Below are 19774 nucleotides of genomic sequence, written 5' to 3'. Positions count from 1 at the left end.
CCCTCTCTCTCCCCCTCTCTCTTCCTCCTCCTCTCCCCTTCCCCCCCCCCCCCTCCCCCCCCCCCCTCCCCCCCCCCCCCCCGACACACACACACCACTGACCTCTCTCAGACCTCACCATGGAAAGTTTTGTGTTCTTTTTACCTTCAGAAAAGGCTTCAGCCACTTACCTAGAGTCTTATGACTTGTAAATGCCCAGGTGTGTGCCTATACCACATCCCAAGCCTGCCAGCCCCTGTCCCAGCTGTTTCCCTGGCCTTACCAGCACAGAACATGTTGTCAGTAATGCGTATCCGGGTAGAGGCCTTGCACACTGGCCGCTCTACGATGGGCAGGTTCACCACCTGCAGGACACTGGGATGGATCTCGTTGATGTTGGTTGTCCATGTCTCCCGAAGGTTGCCCCAGCCTGTCACCCGTCCTTTATAACCAGCCTGGAGCAAGCTTTAGAGAAAGAGAAGGACCTGATGAAAATTGTCCCTGACAGTCTTCTGGCACCAACTCTACTTCACAGAACCCAACATCTTAAAAAGTAGCACAGAAAATGACTTCTGCATTCATACCATGGAACTGAGCCCTGCAAATGTGTATCAGGCCCCAAGGTTCAGAGCCCAGGCCAAATCACAACTGAGGCCCCAGTGCTGACCTGGCTACTGTCTGCTTGTCTGGCAAGCATACGGGGTGGATATAGTCACTGAAGGGCACGGGCTTCTTTAACTTGAGCAGAGCGATGTCACGGTCTAGGTTCTCCCGCCAGTTATATCTGGGGTGGACGTAGATCTTTTCCAGCATGGAGATCTTTTCAACATTCCGCTCATATCTGTGCAGACCCCAACAGAGAAGGACCGCTGATGAGATGTTCAGCTAACTGAGCAAGGTCACATACAGTCTTATTAGTCACATAGGCCCACAGAAAAGAGATGTACACACACCACATGTACTGTTCCAATAGTCACAATTTTAAAAGACTCCCACCTGGACCATGTTCTGGTGTCTGGAGTGGGCCAGGGTATGCCCATATGAGCTTTCCCAGCGGGGATGCTGAGAGGTCATACATGAGGTTCCCATGTGCCCCAGAGCCCCTGATGACCACTCAGAACCCAGCCAATCATCATCAGCCATCAGCTTCATACCTGGTTCGGGAATGCTTGCCAATGCGCACCAGGAGGTCATTTGCAGTGAAGTTCTTGTCCCAGGGTGGGTACAGAATGCAGTGGGCAGCAGTGAGGACCCATCGGTCACTGATAAGGCTGGCCCCACATAGCAGCTCTTGGGGACTCTTCCGAAAAAGCATCACCTGCCTAACAGGAAGCAGAGGGCATTAGGGGCTGAAGCCTAGTCCCTAACTGCCTTAGAAATGGGAAAAGAGCTTAGCTAAAGAGAACTGGGCTAGGATCGTGTCGCAAGTCTGTAATTCCTTGCACTTGGGAAGTGAAAGCAAGGAGCATCAGAAGTTCAAGGTCAGCCTCTGCTATATAAGATCCCTCTTCCCCAAAAAAATAAAAATGAGAGAGAGAGAGAGAGAGAGAGACAGATAGATAGATACACATAGTGGGACAGTTGCCTCTAGGGCTCAAATCTCAGATTGACTTGGCTGCCCTAGGGACCAGAGCTCTTCCAGTGTAGACTTCATATTTTGCACAGCTCTGGAGTCAGAACTGGATATAGTCCTGACTATGCAGTATGTCTGAGAATAAGTCACTTAAGCTTGCTGGGCCTCATCTCTGCCATCTACTTGGGAGACATGATAACGCTGGCTGAGGTAGCTTTGGGGAAAATTAGAGGGTGGGTTTTAGTGTCATCTGTGGAGTCAGGCCCTGCAGCGGCCGTGGGTCGCACAGGCCTTCTGTGAGCCTATAGATCAGTCCAGGACGCACCAGGGGGCGATACCCTTCTCAGCGTCCCAGCCCTCCACGATGCGCCCCTGTATGTAAGAGTCAAGAAGCTCCTTTTCCGTTTCGTCTTTCAGCGACTTCTTCTCGAACAAAGGCCGCAGGCCACAGTCTGCAGAGCAAGATAGCCGGTGAGGGGCCCATCCTGGCCTCCAGCCTCGTGTCCCACTGAGATGCGGGTGTCTCACCTGCCTCCCCAAGGCCGAATGTCTTCTCATCGAAGAAGGTGTTGTACTCCGTGTCGGTGGTGCGTCCTGCGATGGATTCCTCCGCATCATGGTTCTCCGGTTCTCCCACCGCCTCCTCTGTAGAGACACGGCAGTGGCTGGGAATTCAGACCTTCCCAAGACCCCAGGGGCATTGGAGGGTGTTTGACTCCGAGGTTAAGAGCCTAGGCACACCTCAGTGACCAGCCAAAAATTTCTCAGGGCCTCCGTTTACTCATCTATGAAACAAGAATAGGACCTACCCCTAGCCAGGTTTCTGTAAGGCTGTAATGAACCCACTTGTCTTCGGTCCTTGCCCCTGCCCTGCTCTATGAGCTCTGCTCACCGCAGTAGTTGAGGCTGCAGTATTCAAAGTCGCCAGGCTGCCCCGCAACATAGCACCATGCGCCCTCCTCATCCCAATCTGGGTTGCGGCAGAAGTTTTCCACGAGTTTCACCTCGGGGTCAAAGTCCTGGTACTTGCTCAGAGTTTTGGCTGGTAAGCTGTTCCAGGCCAGGCAGGGGGACCCAAGTGCTGTCACAGCCAAGTTCCCCTGGTATAGCCGGCCACGCTCAGTGTGACACTGTCCCAGTGGAGGCGACAGATTCTCCTTGGAACCTCCAGAGCGAGGAGTCATCTCCACAGTGGTGCGGCCCTCCTGGCCTGGTGAAGAACGGTACAGAAGGCAAAGTTGGGGGGAACTACACGCCCGAGAGAGATTTGAATTCCTGTCCTGGTGGATTACACCTTTGTGACTTCAGGCAGCTTAAACACCACCAGTCTTGCAATCTCCTTTCAAACAGGCTGCATATGCTGCTCTTACCCGAGAGTTGACCGAAGAATGTATTATATACAGCAGAAGTTGTCTAGTGCATAGTAAGTCACACATGGTAAGCAGCCAGGGCATCCTGGGTGCCTAGACTATCTTCAACCTATTGGTAGTGACTGCCTGGAGTAAATTTGTGTAAAACTTTGTTGCTTTTTGGGTCTTTTTTTTTTTTTAAGTTGGTTGGTTTTTTTTGTTTGTTTGTTTTCTGATCTTTTTTTTTTTGTGGGGCTTTTTGTTTGGTTCTTGAGACAGGGTTTCTGTGTAGCATTGGCTGTGCCAGAACTCACTTTGTAGACCCAGCTGTCCTGGAACTCACAGAGATCCACCTGCCTCAGCCTCCCAGGTGCTGAGATTAAAGGTGTGCACCACCACCACCTGGGTTAGATTTCAAGTCTTAATTGGACACAGCAGAAAGGCTGTCCAGTCTGCTAGAAGGTCTGTGTGGATCATAACATAAGCTTGAGGGTCAGCTTCAGCAAGTCTGCAATATATGTCCCACAAACATGGACAGAGGCTGCAGTCCAGACGGCTACGCTTTGTTTGTTTTGTTTTAAAACTCACTGGTGATTTGCTTTAAGGGCTGTCTCAGGTGGAACATAGCTGACAAGGAACCCAGCACTAAACCTGCAGCTAGAAAAGGGGCATTTTCCACCATTAACTTATAGCCCCTAGCCCTCTTTTTCTTTTTGTTTTGATGCAGAGTCTCACTAAGCTGTCTAGGCTGGCCTTGAATTCACTGTTACCTAAGCAGGCTTTGAACTTTAAAAAAAAAAAGATATTTTTTTCATTTTTATTCATGTCTCTTGTGCTATAGGTATGTGTATTTGTGGGGTGTGTGTGTGTGTGTGTGTGTGTGTGTTTGCACATGTGTAGGTACTTGCCAAAAGACAGTGTTGGATCCTCTGGAGTTGAAGTTACAAGTAGTTGTGAGCCACCCAATACGGGTGCTGAAACCTGAGTCATGGCCCTCTGCGAGGGAAGCAAATACTCTTAACTGTGAGCCATGTCTCCAACCCAGGGCTTGAACTTTTGATCTTTCTGCCTCAGCATCTCCAGCAATTGGGATCATGGGTCTGCACTACTGAGCGGGTCTTTTTGTGGAGGGCATGTGGGGTGGTGGGAGTTGAACCTTGGACCCTGTGCATTATAGCCAAACTCTCTTCCACTAAACCACATCCCCAGCCCATGGTATGAATTCATCGCTTATATTCATATCCTTTACTCTGTGGTTTTGTAGCAGACAATATTTCACTTTCTTGACTTTGGTCTTGGTCATATGGCTCATTCTGCCAATGGAACACAGGCAAGACTGACTGTCAGCTCTGAACACAGGCCTTCAAAGAACACTTCTGTTCTACACTTCTGCTGTCATCAAGGAATGGAGGGACTCCCTCAAAGGAGTCTCAGCCCCAGCATGAGTACAAGCGGAGCAAGCAATCAGGTTCAGCTGGATCCACCATTCATAGCACAACCACCCATGGAGGCCCAGCAATCATGGACAGAACTCTGTCTCCCTACCCCAGACACACACGCTGGTGAGTGCAGCTGAGAGCATCCTCTAGCCATGCCTTCAAGGTGTAAGAAACAAACACTTGCTGTGGCATGCCCTTCAGGTATGGATGTTTGTTCTGCAGCATTACTATGGCTACAACTAAGTAACCATGGGAAATAATCACAACAATCAACCAGAACAGAGCCTTATATGCTTTCTCTGTGGTGTTTGGAAAAGGCCATGTGACTGAAGTTATCTAGGAGAATTTCCTGGAGGAGAGTACCTTGGCAGGACACAAAAAAAAAGTCATTTAAGAAGAGTCACAGCCTGAAGCATGAGGGACCCAAGACTGGGAGGGAGAAAAGGAGGTGACAGGCAGCCTGCTCAGGTCTCCCAAATGCCCTGGCCAATGGGCCCTCTCAGTTTGTAACTCCTTCCCCTTGCTCAGAAGGTAGCCAGCATTGTGATGCCCATTCAAGAATGCCAGGCCTTATGAAGACCCCTGGGCCTTTGCCATGGACTGCCTCTTGGCCCCAGCTCACCACAGACAGGGACACTGCATTCCTCTCTGCGCACAGTAGGGTCTGTGGTGTAGCACCAGGGTCCCGTGGTGCTGCTGTCTGGATTGCGGCAGAAGTTCTCCTGCAGGTCGGCCCCAGGATGGGTGGTGGAGTTAATGCTGGAAGAGAAGGATGCTGGGGAACTTGTGCCTCCTGAGAGTGTCCTTACTGCCCCTCCTGGCCTGCCCAGCACTCACTCAGGCTTGTGTGGGTAGCGGCTCCGCCACAGCTGGCACTCAATACCGGTATGGGTGACATTCACAGTCCCCTGGTAGTTCAGACCCAGATCCACAGCACAGCGACCTACAGAGACACACACCTGAGTCTATGTTGCACTTTGGAGACCTCCCCCAATCTTCTGTTAACATTTTGTCTGCCCACCCACCCCAGGCTCTCTCTAGTCCACCATCCATAACTTGGACATCTTTCACTCCTTTGCAGCTGTTCTGTCCACTTCACAACAGCCACGTGACAACCCAGTGACAGGCACAATTGTAATCCAACCCCATCTCCCGCCCTTGTTAACTTAGGGCCTTTGCACAGTTTCCACACTTGGAATTCCCTCCAGTTTGTTCACTAGCTCATCCCACAAGGTAAACAGCATTTCTAGGAAGCCATCTCTGATTCTGCCGACAAGCCAGCTGCTCTTTCTGTTCTCCCTGGCCTTTCCAGGAATCCCTGTGGTGTTTCTGTTGCCCTAAGATTATGAGTTCTTTACAACCCAGAGCTTTTCCATGCCCTTAATACCCCCCAGCACCTGTTTGGTGGCACCTCCTGTAACTGTAGCTTTCAGCAAACAGAAGTACAAGAAGGAGGGTTCAAGGCCAGTTCATCCTCACTTAGACCCTGTCTACAAAAAGAAATCCCCAGCGCCTGACACCAACACAGTACCTGGCACACACTGAAGGTTTAGTATAATATCTTGAGTAAATAAAGTATGAAGGCTGCAGAGATGGCTCAGCAGTTAAGAGCACTGGCTGCTTTTCCAGAGGACCAGAGTTTGATTCCCAGCACCCACATGGCAGCTCACAAGGTCTCTAAGTTCAGTCCATGGGATCTAATGCTCTTTTCTGGTCTCTAGTTCTGGACACAGATGTACATGCAGGCAAACACTCATTCATAGTACAATAAAAAGACAAGTGTAGGCGTAGTGGTGCACACCTTTCAGGAGGCAGAGGCAGGTAGAGCTCTGTGAGTTCCAGGCCAGCCTGGTCTACACAGCAAGTTACAAGACAACCAAGGCTGAATAGAAAAAAAAAAAAAAACAGTCTTTAAAAAGAAAAGTCTTTAAAAAAAGTCACCATCTTAAAAAAAAGTAAATATTGAAAGAAGTGAGCTGAGCACAGTGGTGCAGGTGTGTAGGTCCAGCATTCAGTTGCTGGTGGAGGGTGGGGGAGTCAGGAGTTCAAAGCCAGCCTAGGCTACAAGAGACCTTGACTTAAGGAAGGGAGGAAGGGAGGAAGGAAGGAAGGGAGGGAGGGAGGGAGAGGGAGGGAGGGAGAGAGGGAGGGAGAGAGGGAGGGAGAGAAGGAGGGAGGGAAGGAGAGGAAGGGAGGAAGGAAGGAAAGAAGGAAGGAAACTATAGCTCTTAAAGAGGTCCCTGTTCACAGTGGAGCCCATCACTAGAATAAAGACATATTCAGGATACTTTGGAGAGAGGCTGTTCCCTGAAGACTCAGCGAAGTCCCTGGGGGATACGGTTTTCAGTAGAGACTGTTGACTGCTCCCAGGAAAGTAACAAAGTAGGCAAGGACTGAGACATCTTGACATGTTTACTGGTCCTGACCCACTTCTTGGGGGTCTAGAAGAAGAAGAAGTCAAGGCCTGACAAAGTTTTCCTAGCTAAGAGCCTGTGCGTACTGGGGAGTTGACAGAAGTTTTGGGGGATGAACGCCCCCATGGAGGCACATGCCTGGAATCCCAGCCCTGAGGAGGTGGGAGCGGAAGGGTCAGGAGTTCAGGGCCATCCTCAGCACCTAGCAAGTTCAAAGCCACCCTGGGCTGTAGGAGTCCCTGTCTCAAAAACAAAACAAAAACGTTTTGGAGAATGAATTAACAAGACAGAGCTCTGACAAACAGTGAACAGAAGCGCAGTCGGGCCCTGAGATTAATTATCCATTCATTCTTCCATTCCTCCAACAGTCTGGCTAAGTGCCAGTCACAAGGCCACATGCAAAGACATCCGTGACCAAGGACAAAGGAAATGTCAGGCACTGGAGATACCACTTGAGCCATGGCTGCTGACCAGCCAGCAATTCTTTCCTCTCAGGCTTCCACGCCACCCACGCACGCAGAGTCTGCATGCCACCCACCCACACACGCACGCACACAGAGTCTGCTCCCACCTTCCAGACAGTCCATGAAAGTCTCTCGAGGATTCCTCACTGATTCACACACTGAAAACAAAAAGCAGAAATACGTTTGGTATCGCTGTGGGGACAAGGTGGGAACAGGTGATGGAATGAGAGGCGGGGTAACAGATGGGATGGGGGGGGGCAGAGCAGGGGCCGGGCCTGCTTTATGCAACAGCAAGTTCTGAAGGAGAGGACATTCTCTAGCTGGACACCCCCATCCCCACCCCCCAGCCTCCCTTCTTTGGGCAAACCTTACTGGCCACTCACCTGTGTACTTGGCCCAGAACACATCCTGCAAAGCAAGGGCTGGGGGTGAGACTGTGGCAGGATGAAGTTCTACTGGGTTAGTAGGCATTATGTCCTTCCCTTACCACCTGAGCCCGGCTTCAGTCTCCTACTTTGGCTTCCAAAAGAAGAGAATATGTGAAGAGAGAGAGAGCCCTCTGGCACCCCTGACTTAACGGGATCTCCTCCATGATGGAGGAGACAAAAATGTGTCCTCCACCACAGCAGGGAATGGGCTGCAACAGAACCCCAGGGCCAGTGGGTACACAACAAGGGAACACAAAAATGGCGGAAAGGCCTAAGCAAAACACCAGACAACCCAGAGCAGCAGTATAGCTGGCTGCTGAAGCTGACAAGCTCCCTTCATGTTGCGAGCCTCACTGTGACAGCCCGGGACTACAGTCCCCAAGACAGATTTTGGGTGCCCATCTTGCAGCCCAAGAAGACAGGAGTCTTAATAGAAGTGAAAGTCTGAAAGGGGAAAGAGCCCGGATGCTTCCTGTTCCGGTCGCCTGTGGTCCAGCACTCCTCTCCCGAGGGAGTCCAGGTCTGTTACTTGCCTACCTGCCCTGCCTCTTAGCAGGCAGTGTTGCGGGGCTCACCGTGTCTTGGGGAGACTCCAAGGCCTCAAAGGCCTCCTCGTAGCTGCACTGCTCTTCCACACACTCACGCTCCAGGTTGCCCTTTCGGAGCTCCTCCAGGAAGCCGCTGTTGGCTCTGCGGACTCGCTGGAGCAGCGACAGTGCTTGCTGAGGGGCCAGGAACACTGCAGCAGGGAGCAGGGGCATATTTAATGGCCTCTGGAAGCCAGGCTACCTTAACCATTAGGGGTAGGAAGATGCCTACTCTGCTAGCTTCCAAGAGGGGACATAGGGAATAAGGAAAGCACCTAGACAGGCCCTGGACATAGTCTGTGAGTCGTCTGCCTTTTATTGGTTGCCGTAGCCCACTCCCCATTTGGCAAGACAGAAGCAGTGCCTTCCTCTCTACACCATGCACATGACTCCTTCTCTAAGCTGGACACTCTGGTCTGAGGTCCACCTGGGGACTGTCCCTATGTTCTCTGTTCTTAGGTAGGAAACCCCATCCCTCAAGCCTTTCCCACATCCTCTATCTTGCCCAAAGCCTCCAAGTGCCCCTTACCATGCTGGCTGTGTACCAGGCTAGCCAGGGCAACCAGAGCCAGGCAGCCAGGTAGGCCCAGGCTGCGGACGTGCGACATAGTGTGTCAGCTCCTGGGATCTGAGGGATTGTCCCGACTCTCTCTGGGTTAATATTGAACCAATGTGAAGAAATCAGTGGCAAGGGAGAGAGGTCAACAGATCAGGGCCTTGGGGACAAATGGGTAGATAGTCCTAGGGTCCACCCCCAACATTCAAGAGGACAGGCTCTCCTGGAACCAGAAGTGGGTGTTCTTGGGGAGAAAAAGCATATAGAAAAGACCATCATCCATTTATTATGTGGGTAAATGTGGATCAATGAGTCCTTCCGGAGGCTCCTTCTCATCCCAACCAACAGGGATGGTGCAAAACTCTCCACATCCATGCACTGCAGTTTTCTCATCTGTGCTGTGGGTGTACCGCTTTGTGTTGAGGACTAAAAGAGCTTAGCAATGTAGCACACACAAAACACAGTGCCTACTGATAAGCAGATGTGTACACAGACATGAGGAAGAGATAGGTGTGGCCAAGCAAAAGCTCTCTCACTGCATTATGAGACGGGGTAGTTCTCAGCCAGGAGGTAGCACCTCTTTCTTCTCCTCTAGGGTGCTGTGGATGAATAGAGGCTGCCTGGGAGGAGCCAAGTCCTGGGCCCTGTGGCCTCTAGCTGTCTCCTTCAATCTCCTGCCCTAGCACAGACGCTGGCCCAAGTCTCTGTGTCTCCCTGACACAGCCCCTTCCCTCCCAACCTGTCTGCATCGTGCCAGCTTCTTAAGGCTCCTAGTTCTACATAACAGCTCTAGGCTAGCTTCTCACCCTCCCCCATTTCCTGTTTACAAGGTAAATATTAGTCCTGGGTCTAAATAGAACAGAGGGACAAAGAGCAGGTACACCCACAGCCGGGAAGCAGGGACTCCTGCTTTGCCTTAACTTCATCAGGGTTGGCTGTTTGGGGCCATGTACAGTCTGGGGCAAGGGTTGGTAGAGAGCAGGAGACTGGGAGACACCTATGGCCAGCACAATTCCTGAGCAGCCCACTTCCTATGTATTTTCATACATATACACACACACACCATATATCACAGTTTTCTTTTTTTTAAATTTATTTTTAAAAATGATGTGTATATGTCTGTGTGTGGGTAATGCATGTGAGTGCTGGTACCCAAGGAAGCCAGAGGCCAGATCCCCTGGAGCAGTTCAGACAGTTATGGCTGCCCAGTATGGGGTGCTAGAAGTCAAACTTGGGTCCTCTACAAGAGCAGTAAATGCTGTTAACCACTGAGCCATCTTTTCAGCTACATTTTTGTTTGTTTGTTTGTTTTTTGAGACAGGGTTTCTCTGTGTAGCCCTGGTTGTCCTGGAACTCATTCTAGATCAGGCTGGCCTCGTTTTGTGTGTGTGTGTGTGTGTGTGTGTGTGTTTTATGTATATGAAAACACTGTAGCTGTCTTCAGAACACCAGAAGAGGGCATCGGATCCCTTTATAAATGGTTGTGAGCCATGTTGTTGCTGGGAATTGAACTCAGAACCTCTGGAAAAGCAGTCAGTGCTCTTAACCACCGAGCCATCTTTCCAGCCCGGAATTTTTTTTTTTGAGACAGGGTTTCTCTGTGTAGTCCTGGCTGTCCTGGAACTCACTCTATAGACCAGGCTGGCCTCGAACTCAGAAATCCGCCTGCTTTTGCCTCCCAAGTGCTGGGATTAAAGGCGTGTGCCACCACTGCCCAGCCTGGAATATTCTTGAATACACATATTTGTGTAGCTCAGCACTTACTCCTGTTGGGTAAATCCCCAGGGAATGGGACTTTCTGGCTATAAAGCAGGCATAGGATTTACTTAAGACTCTAACATGGAGATCTGTTCCAAGTGCTATACTAGTTTACACTCTAAGCAACGAGGTTTGAGAGTTCCAGCTGTTTATATTCTTAGCAGCTTTAATTTTATAGGAAGCATTTTAATGGACAAGTGTTATTGTCTTAACTTATATTCCTTGCTAACTGATGACACTGTGCCTGTTTTTCCTTTCTCTCTCCACCCCCTCTTTGGTGGGTGTTGGTTAGTGAATAGGCAAAAAAGCTAGTAAGTTGGGTATGTAGGGAATATCTGTATTAGGAGGCAGGGGTAGGTGTCTTTCAGCCCTAGTTGCAGTGGGACCCTGCTGAAAAATGAAATAATAAAGGGCGAGTTAGGTGGCCCAGCAGGCAAAGGCACTTGCCACATGCCTCAGTTTCCTTTCTGTTGCTGCGATAAAGCATCCTGAAAAAAGCAATTTAGGAAAGAAAAGGCTTATTTACCTCCTAGTTCCACATTATAGTCCGTCACTGAAATACAGCCATCCATCAGGAGCTGAGACAGCTGGTCACTTGGCATCTATAGTCAACACAATGGGCTAATGCACACTTGTCTTCAGTTCACTTTATCTACTGCTACACAGTTCAGGATCCCAGTTAGGGAATGGTACCACCCATAGTGGGCAGATCTTTCAACCTCAACACAATCAAGATAACCTCCCCTGAAACATGCTCACAAGTCAGCCTTCTCTAGGCAATCCTCATTGAGAGTCTTTATCAAGGTGATAGATTATGTCTATAGATTGTGTCAAGTTGACAACTAAAACTAATCACAAAACAGCACAAGCCTGGCCACCTAACTTTGATCACCAGAACCCATAGAAAGGTGTAAGGACAGAACTGATTCCACAAGGTTGTCCACACGTGCCTTGGCACACACATGTTGACACACATCATACATACACACAATACTAATTTAAACTCTTGATTCTCCTGTCTCAGCCTCCCAGGTGATGAGTGGGTTATAGGTGGAAGCCACAAAATCTAGCTCCAACCTACACTTTTTAATTTGGGGTTCCATAGCCATATAGGTAACGTGAAATCTATAAGGTATCCAGCAATGCTTTCACAGAATCGGTCCTATGGCAAGAATTCCATTTTAGTATATACCCAATTATTAAGAATTGCTTGGCAGGTGTGTGGCTTATACCTCAACACCTGGTGTGGGGGCTAAGCCAGAGATCCATATAAACTTAGGGTTAGCCTGGAAACACAGTGAGTTCCAGGCAACAATCACACACTGACACGATGTTTCAAATCAAAACCAATACCAACGATCAGTCTTTCCAAGAATGGACATTGGCATTCATGTGAGCTGAAGAACACTAAGCCTAGCATCAGAAGCCTGCCCTCAGCCTGTGCTCTGTTATTGACTGACCTCATGACCCTGGCTGTTTCTAGGCCTCATTTCCTCCTCTACAAGCTTAGACATCACTCTTTAACACTCATCTCAGCTCTGGCCATAAGTGGCAGAACACATTCACAAACCCTAGGCTATCCAAAGTATTGGCTCTGTTCTGACCTCACTCTCAGCCTTACTAAAGGTCTCCTTTTGTGTATGCAGGAAGCAGAACAGGTGTCAGCTTCCATGTGCTAGTCTGGGAATGTCTCTGAGGAGTGGATGGCCATCGCATCCACCCACTGCCTACACAGTGGAGTCTCCAGGATGCCTAACAGCACTGGCAGACTGTCTGAGTTGAGATGCACTGTGGGAACGATCTGCAAAGGGACTGAGGTGAGCTCTAAGAACCAGGGTTGACAAAAGCTAATCTTAGCAGCTATTTTCCAGATTGAGAAGTGACCTTCCTCCAGAGGCCATTGTTTCTGCCTTCCCTCCCATTGGACAACTTCAGACATGCTTTGCTACTGAGTTACTCAGATTGGTACCAGATACCAGGCAGGAGTAATGCCACCAGCAAGCCATCAGAGACAAGCTGCTTCTGCCATCAACATCAAGTACAGAAATCCAAAAATAGTTCAGTTTTCCTGTGTTGATTTTGGCCAGACATCACCCCCAGAGTGTTTCTCACTGACCAATCAGGGCTCATGGCACATTTTGAGGACAGGATGAAACAAGATCTGCTTCCTGGTGACCCGTGAGATGAGTCAGTAGGTAAAGGCGACTGCTGCTAAGCATGACAACCTGAGTTCAATCCTCAGGACAGGACATGTATGGTGGAAAGAGCAGACCAACTCATCCAAACTCTCTTGACTTCCACTTGTTCTATGGCAAACATACACACATATAAAGACAATCAATACATCTACGCTTCCTGTCTTCCCTTCTTTTCCTCCAAAAATCCAGTGGCTTCTAACCCTTCCTGCCTTAGGGTTTTACTGCTGTGAACAGACACCATGACCAAAGCAACTCTTATAAGGACAACATTTAATTGGGGCTGGCTTACAGGTTCAGTCCATCATCATCAAGGCAGGAACATAGCAGCATCCAGGCAGGCATGGTGCAGGAGGAGCTGAGAGTTCTACATCTTCATCTGAAGGCTGCTGGCAAAATACTGGCTTCCAGGTATCTAGGATGAGGGTCTTAAAGCCCACACTCAAGAGTGACACATCTACTCCAACAGGGACACACCCTCTAATAGTGCCACTCCTTGGGCTGAGCACATACAAACCATAACCCCGCCCCCCCACACACACCAGTGACTTCACAGGTTTCAACCCGAGTCAGTGGCAGCATTAACTACCCTGGGACACCCCTCCTTTAGTTCTAGTGACACGTCTCAGGTTCTCTTCCATCTGATGTTGACCTCACTCCCCTGTTGAGCCTTCCCTCTCACTAACATGAACAGAGCCACCTTGGCCTTCTGGGCCTCTGATGCTAAGTGAACCAGCTCCTCTTACCGTGTTTCTCAAAGCCAAACTCAGCCCAAATCTGAAATGCCACGAGTTGCCACTCACGAGAATTCGAATTGCTCTTTCAGCCACCATCTTTGAACTCTTATGCCTCCCAGAGAATAGGTCTACCCAAAACTCTTACTTCAGGTACATAACCTCTTCCTGTCCTCACCTCCCTGGTCCACCTCAGTCCCTTTGCTCCTTGCTCTCAAGTGAGAGAGCCAGTTCTTTTTATACCATATAGATCCCCAGGATTAAATTTACTAAAAAACAAAAAACAGTACATGGCTAGTTTAACTCAGAAAAACGCTGTCCTAGAGAAGGTCCCTTTGCAGTTTGAGATGCAAGTGGCCACACTGGCTTTTGTCATCTTTCCTCTGCCTAGCACTTGGCTCTTTCACCCGCTCTCATGCCCACTCTGTTACTCAGTGTGCCTTCCACTTTGGTGAGGCATTTCCCGACCACCTCTTCAGAATTACATCTCCAGTCCTGCTTCTCGCCTCTTGAACATCCATTCCCCTACCAAGAACAGGTAAATCAAGATAGTGTAGTCCCAGTGCTGGGAGCCTACCTACAGCATGAGGTGCAACAGGCAGACTTTAAACTCAGCCTACAAGGTAGCTTTGTGGCTATGGTAGAATATTTAAAGTGCTTTACACTTCTATTTGCTTAAAAAAGAAATACTGCTTCAACATAGTTAAGTTCACTCAAAGCCTGGATCAAAGTATGCTCCTGTTGTCACCCCTGGGAAGGCCCATGATAGCATCCAGGTCACATCACATCACACTATCATATAACAACTTACGTGTCCCCTCTGAACTCACATCTAATGTTTTTTTTCCTTTCTAAGGGTGGGCAGGTAGCTTTAAAACTCGTGCTTGTAAGGCAGGGATCCCAGGTGTGAGCTAACACACCCAGCTTACCCAGTCATTTCTGACCCATGGCCACAGCTCAGGGAGTCACAAGCTTTGTAAAGGCTATTACCTCTTCTCCCTCCTTCCCTCCCCGAGATAGGTACCCTTACATAGTTCATGCTGGTCATAGAGTTGAGGCAACCCTTCTGCCTCTACTTGAGTGCTGGGATGCCAGGGGTGTCACCATGAGCCTGTGTTTGTCCCCAACAGCTCACATTGTCTAGGCTCACAGACTGCACAGGCAAACCGTGTTAACCTCGCAGCTTCTGTGGCCAAGCTCCTGGAGTACACAAATCCCACACAACCTCCTCTAGCTTTCACAACCTTCAGATGTGAAAGCAGCCGACTGAGGTAAAACCTAAACTACAGAGAACATTCCATGTGTGGATTGACAGCAGAGTCTATCCAACCCTAGTCAGCTGGGTTCCTGCACTTCGCAGGAGACCCAAAGGGAATGACACACATACTCTGCTACAAGTCTTCATGAACAGCTCTTGTAGGGGTAAAGGAGGGGTGACAATGGTGTCAGGTGCCTGTTTCTATCTCTACTACCTCTGCCCAGCCGCTAAAACCCATGTCCTTGTGGATCAGCACCAGGCTGGGGTTAGGGGCTGGCTCCTCGGGTGCTATAAAGCGCTTTTCCTGGCTTTCAGAGATGGTGACCTCCACGATACCCCCACCCGTGGCTGCTTCCTGTTGGCTACAAGTGTCCAGCAGTTCTGGCTCACTCTGTAGGAGCACCATAGTGGGCTCAGAGGCAGCAGGGGGCAGTGAAGGGCTGGTTGAAACCCCACGCTGATGACTGAGCTGGTGTCTCTTGAGGCTTTGAGGGAGAGCATAGCCCATGCCACAGATGGAGCATCGGTATGGCTTGTCTGTCATGTGGGATTTGAGGTGGCGGCGCAACTTGGTGGCCAGTGTGTAAGCTCGGCCACACTGGGGGCAGCGAAAGGGCCTCTCCCCTGAGTGTAGGCGCTCATGAGCACGGAGTGTATGTGGGTCTCGAAGGGCCTTCCCACACACGGGACACAGGTAGGCCTCGCCAGTGTGGGAGAGGAGGTGACGCCGCAGTTCAGGCAGCTGGGGGAAAGTACTGGCACAATGTGGGCACTGGTAGGGGCGCTCTCCTGTGTGTAACCGCAAGTGTCCCTGAAGGTTGCCCCGCTGGCGGAATGCTCGACCACAATGTGGGCATAGGTAGGGTTTCTCCCCAGTGTGGAGCCTCATGTGGTTCCGCAGGGAACCCTGGGTGGCTAGGAGCCGTCCACATACTGGGCATGGGCATGGTGAAGGGGCACCCGACATCTGGTGGGTCTTTCGGTGTAGCCGCAGGGAAGGTCGGCGGGCAAAGGTTTTGCCACATTGCTCACATACAAAGGGCCGGGCACCTGAATGGACTACCTGATGCTCTCTGAGGTCTCTGCGGGTACCATAAGCCTTGTCACATTGAGAGCAAGGGAAGGGCCGCACACCACGATGGCCCAGCATGTGGGCTTTGAAGCTTTCCTCAGAGCTGTAGCTTTTGCCACACTCTGTGCACAGGAAGGGCTTGTGGTCTGTGTGCACAAACGCATGCTTCTTAAGGTGGCATAGTTGCAGGAATGCCTTGCCACACTCCCCACACTGGTATCGTCGGCCCTGCTTTGAGGAGCTTCCTACTGGGTCTGGAGGGCTGCAGAGTAGTACAGGTAAGTCATGGATCTGAGTTCTGGGCTCTGAGATCTTTGCTGTAGACAGGCATTGACTGCTGGGAACATCTAACTTCTTGACTGGGCAGGTTTGCACCTGGGCACCCTCGGGAAGTAATAAACTGGCTTCACTGCTCTCTAGGCTCCTCTGGGCAGTGATGCTCTGAGACTCAGGAGGTGACTGTGGTAGGCACTGTTTATCCATGCTGTCATCTTGAAGCAACAGGCCAAAGGGTTGGCTATCCTTGAAAGGTTGATCTTCGGTTTGGGTCACAGATTCAGAGACTAGCATATTGTGTCCTTGGATACTATAGGGTGAATCATGACCAGGATCTATGAGGAAAGAGATGGGGTACCAGGGTTAGGCAAGCTTGGTAGCAGATGGTATTACTGGTGAATCACACTTGCTGTTCTACAGTAGGAAAACAAACACATGCACCTTTCCTGTCCAATCTTAAATCTACCTCTGGGGAAGCACATCAAGGCGGTCACCTGGTTAATCCCTAGAGTAAAATGAAAAAGCCTGCTCGATTCCAGAGATAAGACACAGAGCAGAACGGTACTGTCTCAAAGACAAAGGGACCAGGAATGGGGAAAATGAGTGGCCAAGGTGAGGCTGGGGGGACCGCTCTTCCAGGAACTAAGGCTTAATTCCTATCACCCACATGGTGGCTAAAAACTACCTGTAACTCTGGTTCCAAAAGGATCCAGTGCCCTCTTCTGGACCTATCAGGCACTGCACAATGGGGTACACAAATACTGTAAGCAAAACACCCATGTACATGAAATAAAAATGTCCCAGAACTGGGAGGCAGAGGTCTGAGTTGAGGCCAGCCTGGTCTACAGAGCGAGTTCCAGGACAGCCAAGGCTCTGCAGAGAAACTCCGTCTTGAAAAAAATAACAAAACAACAAACAAACAAAAATGGCCTAATGAAAAATGGCCTTCACGCTGGGCCGTGGTGGTGCACGCCTTTAATCCCAGCACTTGGGAGGCAGAGGCAGGTGGATTTCTGAGTTCGAGAGTTTGAGGCTAGCCTGGTCTACAGAGTGAGTTCCAGGACAGCCAGGGCTACACAGAGAAACCCTGTCTCGAAAAACCAAAAAAAAAAAAAAAAAAGAAAAGAAAAATGGCCTTCTTACTACATTTTTACTTTTTTTGAATGTTGGGATTAAGGCATGCACGCACCATCACTGCCCAGCTAAATTGCCTTTCTTATCACATGCTGTTCTGTAACAATCTGGGAGCAGGCATTTATATTTTATATTATGGGTTTTGTGGGTAGGTGACAATGTCAGGTGTCTTAAGTAAGACAGAACCTGGTTGTCATCAACCCGATGGTCTTGCCATCGAGCTCCAGGGAACCTTCTGTTTCTACCTTTGGCTCCTTCTTGCCTAAGAGGATCACATGTATGTTTCAGCACCTAGCACCAGAGTCAGCTTTTATGTGAGTGCTGAGGATCCAAAGTCTGGTCCTCAGGCTTGTGCAGCAAGTACTTTATTAATGGAGCCAGTCCCCAGGCCCTTGTTAGTTTGTTATGAGACAAGGTCTCGTGTAGACCAGAAGGCCACAGTCTTATATGTGGTCATATGACCTCGAACTAATGTTTACTGGGTACATACCTGGGCAAGACTCTGCTGAATCCTCTTGTGGGGAGGCCACTTCCTCCTGGGTAGCAGACTCCTCTTCTGCTATAGCTCCTTCTTCTAGCTTGGGGTGCAGGACACTTAGACTCTTTTGGGGAGACTGTGGGTGCAGCAGCAACTCAAAGCCTGGCAACACAATCTGGTACACCTGCAGGTGAAGCTTCTCATTGATCCAAACCAAGGACACATTTCCATCCCCCTGCAGCCTACCTGGCTGCACCAAACTGCAAAACAGAGCAAGAGTTGGCTCAACAGATCCTCTTCACACAGCCTCCTCTGACCACTCCACTGTACCTTCACAATACACATTGGAAAAGACCTCTGGAAAGGCAGTCAGAACTGGCTTCAGGGTTCCATCCCAAGTAGAGTGTGTATGCACACTTGTGTTCCTTACCTGGTCCAAGTGGAACTTTGCTTCCAGGTACATATATCTCCGCATGGGGCTAACAAGAGGTCCTGGAATAAAACAATGAAATCCTTTTTCCTGTGCCTGTGAGAATCAAGGGGCAAATAGCAAAACAAAATCAAATCAAATCTGGGCGAAACCTTTCTGGGGCAAAGCTAAGCTGAAACTTTTGGGTTTTGTTTGTTTTTGAGGCAAGACTATTCTGGAACTCACTCTGTAGACCAGGCTGGGCTCGAACACAGAGATCTTCCTGCCTCTGCCTCCCTAGTGCTAGGATTAAAGATGTGCACCACTTCCCAGGCCCCCCCCCCTTTTTTCCCATAAGATGAAGCTCTTAGGCTAGCAGCAGCCTCTGGTTTTGGCTCTACATTACGGTGCTGTTTTAAATCTTCAGTCAGTGAGGACCAGAGAGGCCACTTAAAGGTGTGGAAAACTGTTACACTCTAAACAGCACAGCCTTCCAGCAGATACTAAACAGAAAACGCAGCAAGAGCACCAATAAACAACCCTTACTATTGCTTAAAAAGCACGGGTGTACTTTGCTTGCATCGTTTCCTCTGGTCTTCCAAAGAATCTTGGTAACAGCCACGACTTTCTTTTACAGGTGAGTAATATTAGGTGTGTAATTTAGCTAACTAGTTGACAAGGCTTGAATGTGATACCTGTAACCTTAGCTTCTGACCTTTGTCACTGCCAACACCGTAGGAATTCAGTTTCTCACAACTTTTTGTATCGGCTTTAGTTACTGCTGCTTAGGTAGAGCAAGACAGTGTTCGATGAAAGGACAATTATTTCCCAGAGTTTGAAAATATCCTGCTTCTAACGAACTGGAAGAGCTGTCTGGAAATGTCTGAAACCTCCCCCAAACTTCCAGACAGATATCCTACTCCTCAATACCTCCTCGTGTGGTGTCTTCACTCCCTCGCCCTTCTCTAAGAAGGCCTCCTCTTCCAGAGGTCCCCAATGCAGTCCGGGTTGTAGGGGTGCTCCAACACACCAGACCCCCAAGTGCTGTTTCCTGGATCTCGAGGGGCCCAAAGCCAAGCCCTGGGGAAGGCTCCTTAGAGCAAGGATGGCAGGGCCCGTACTCGGCGAGTAGTCTTTGAGACCCTGAGCAAAGCTTTTTCTGGAAGCACTCCATCCTGAATCCCGGCCCAGGCGTGGCTCCGGGGCTGCGGGGAGACGGGAAGGCAGTAAAGGAGCGGCCCATGAAGGCGTGGGGTTGGGGAAAGATGCAAGAGGAAGTGCAGGGTGAGCTATGCCTCAGGAGTCGGAGGGGTTAGCAAGGTTCTACCGGGACTCTTGAAAGGTTGGAAGGGAAGGTGACTCTTAAGGCACTGGAACAGGATTCCAGGCTCAAGAGAAAAAGGAATGTGGGGGAAAGCGTTGACTAGAAAACGCTGTGGCCATCTAGTCCAGGGCTGAGGGTCGCAGACATCGCAGGTCACTCACGGTGTGACAGTGTCTTCCCCAAGAACACCTCTTCCACCTCCTTCATCCTGGAACAGAGAGCCTCCCGCCACTCCCCTCTACCGGAAGTGTGCGTTTCTGTCCCGGCTCCTCCCGGAAACAGTCCTTGACTTCCAAATTTACGCTCAAGAAAGAATCCGGATGGTTAGGCATCATTGAAGCACAGAA

At 49.9% G+C, this 19774-nt stretch overlaps 2 protein-coding genes across 4 annotated transcripts in view; both read right to left on the bottom strand.

Annotated features, from left to right (window-relative positions):
- F2 (coagulation factor II, thrombin) overlaps nucleotides 1-8897 on the bottom strand; it is a 13075-nt gene extending 4178 nt beyond the window's left edge. The window contains exons 1-12 of the mRNA XM_028778577.1: nucleotides 8763-8897; nucleotides 8222-8385; nucleotides 7602-7626; nucleotides 7326-7376; nucleotides 5178-5283; nucleotides 4963-5099; nucleotides 2445-2762; nucleotides 2081-2197; nucleotides 1878-2004; nucleotides 1134-1301; nucleotides 647-820; nucleotides 263-444 (exon numbers count right to left, since the gene is read on the bottom strand). Coding sequence (XP_028634410.1) covers nucleotides 263-444; nucleotides 647-820; nucleotides 1134-1301; nucleotides 1878-2004; nucleotides 2081-2197; nucleotides 2445-2762; nucleotides 4963-5099; nucleotides 5178-5283; nucleotides 7326-7376; nucleotides 7602-7626; nucleotides 8222-8385; nucleotides 8763-8841 — 1648 coding nt within the window. The 5' untranslated portion in view covers nucleotides 8842-8897. The remainder of the gene's footprint in view (nucleotides 1-262; nucleotides 445-646; nucleotides 821-1133; nucleotides 1302-1877; nucleotides 2005-2080; nucleotides 2198-2444; nucleotides 2763-4962; nucleotides 5100-5177; nucleotides 5284-7325; nucleotides 7377-7601; nucleotides 7627-8221; nucleotides 8386-8762) is intronic.
- A 5971-nt stretch (nucleotides 8898-14868) lies between these two features.
- Nucleotides 14869-19683, bottom strand: Znf408 (zinc finger protein 408). Of its 3 annotated transcripts, XM_028778555.1 has the most exons (5): nucleotides 19589-19659; nucleotides 19034-19308; nucleotides 18125-18186; nucleotides 17707-17954; nucleotides 14869-16417 (listed from the first exon to the last, which is right to left on the bottom strand). In XM_028778555.1, exons 1-5 carry the CDS (start codon nucleotides 19632-19634, stop codon nucleotides 14922-14924), a joined length of 2127 nt encoding a protein of 708 aa, XP_028634388.1. In that variant the 5' UTR covers nucleotides 19635-19659; the 3' UTR covers nucleotides 14869-14921. The 3 variants fall into 3 exon arrangements, with proteins under 3 accessions (XP_028634388.1, XP_028634390.1, XP_028634389.1); XM_028778557.1 differs by having other exon boundaries at nucleotides 17707-17878; nucleotides 19034-19683; XM_028778556.1 differs by having other exon boundaries at nucleotides 18125-18173; nucleotides 19034-19683.
- Nucleotides 19684-19774: the final 91 nt, after the last annotated feature.

The sequence above is a fragment of the Grammomys surdaster genome, unplaced genomic scaffold (genome assembly GCF_004785775.1).
Source record: "Grammomys surdaster isolate TR1022 unplaced genomic scaffold, NIH_TR_1.0 338, whole genome shotgun sequence".
Taxonomy (NCBI): Eukaryota; Metazoa; Chordata; class Mammalia; order Rodentia; family Muridae; genus Grammomys; species Grammomys surdaster.
The sequence above is the reverse complement of the archived record's forward strand: the minus strand, read 5'-3'. Positions and strand labels throughout refer to the sequence as shown.

Coding starts and splice junctions, on each gene's coding strand:
- Znf408 (XM_028778555.1), bottom strand. CDS start 19,634: ATGAAGGAGGTGGAAGAGGTGTTCTTGGGGAAGACACTGTCACACC. Junction 19,309..19,588: donor GGGGAAGACACTGTCACACC/GTGAGTGACCTG, acceptor GTCTCCCCGCAG/CCCCGGAGCCACGCCTGGGC. Junction 18,187..19,033: donor TGAAGACACCACACGAGGAG/GTATTGAGGAGT, acceptor GTTTTATTCCAG/GACCTCTTGTTAGCCCCATG.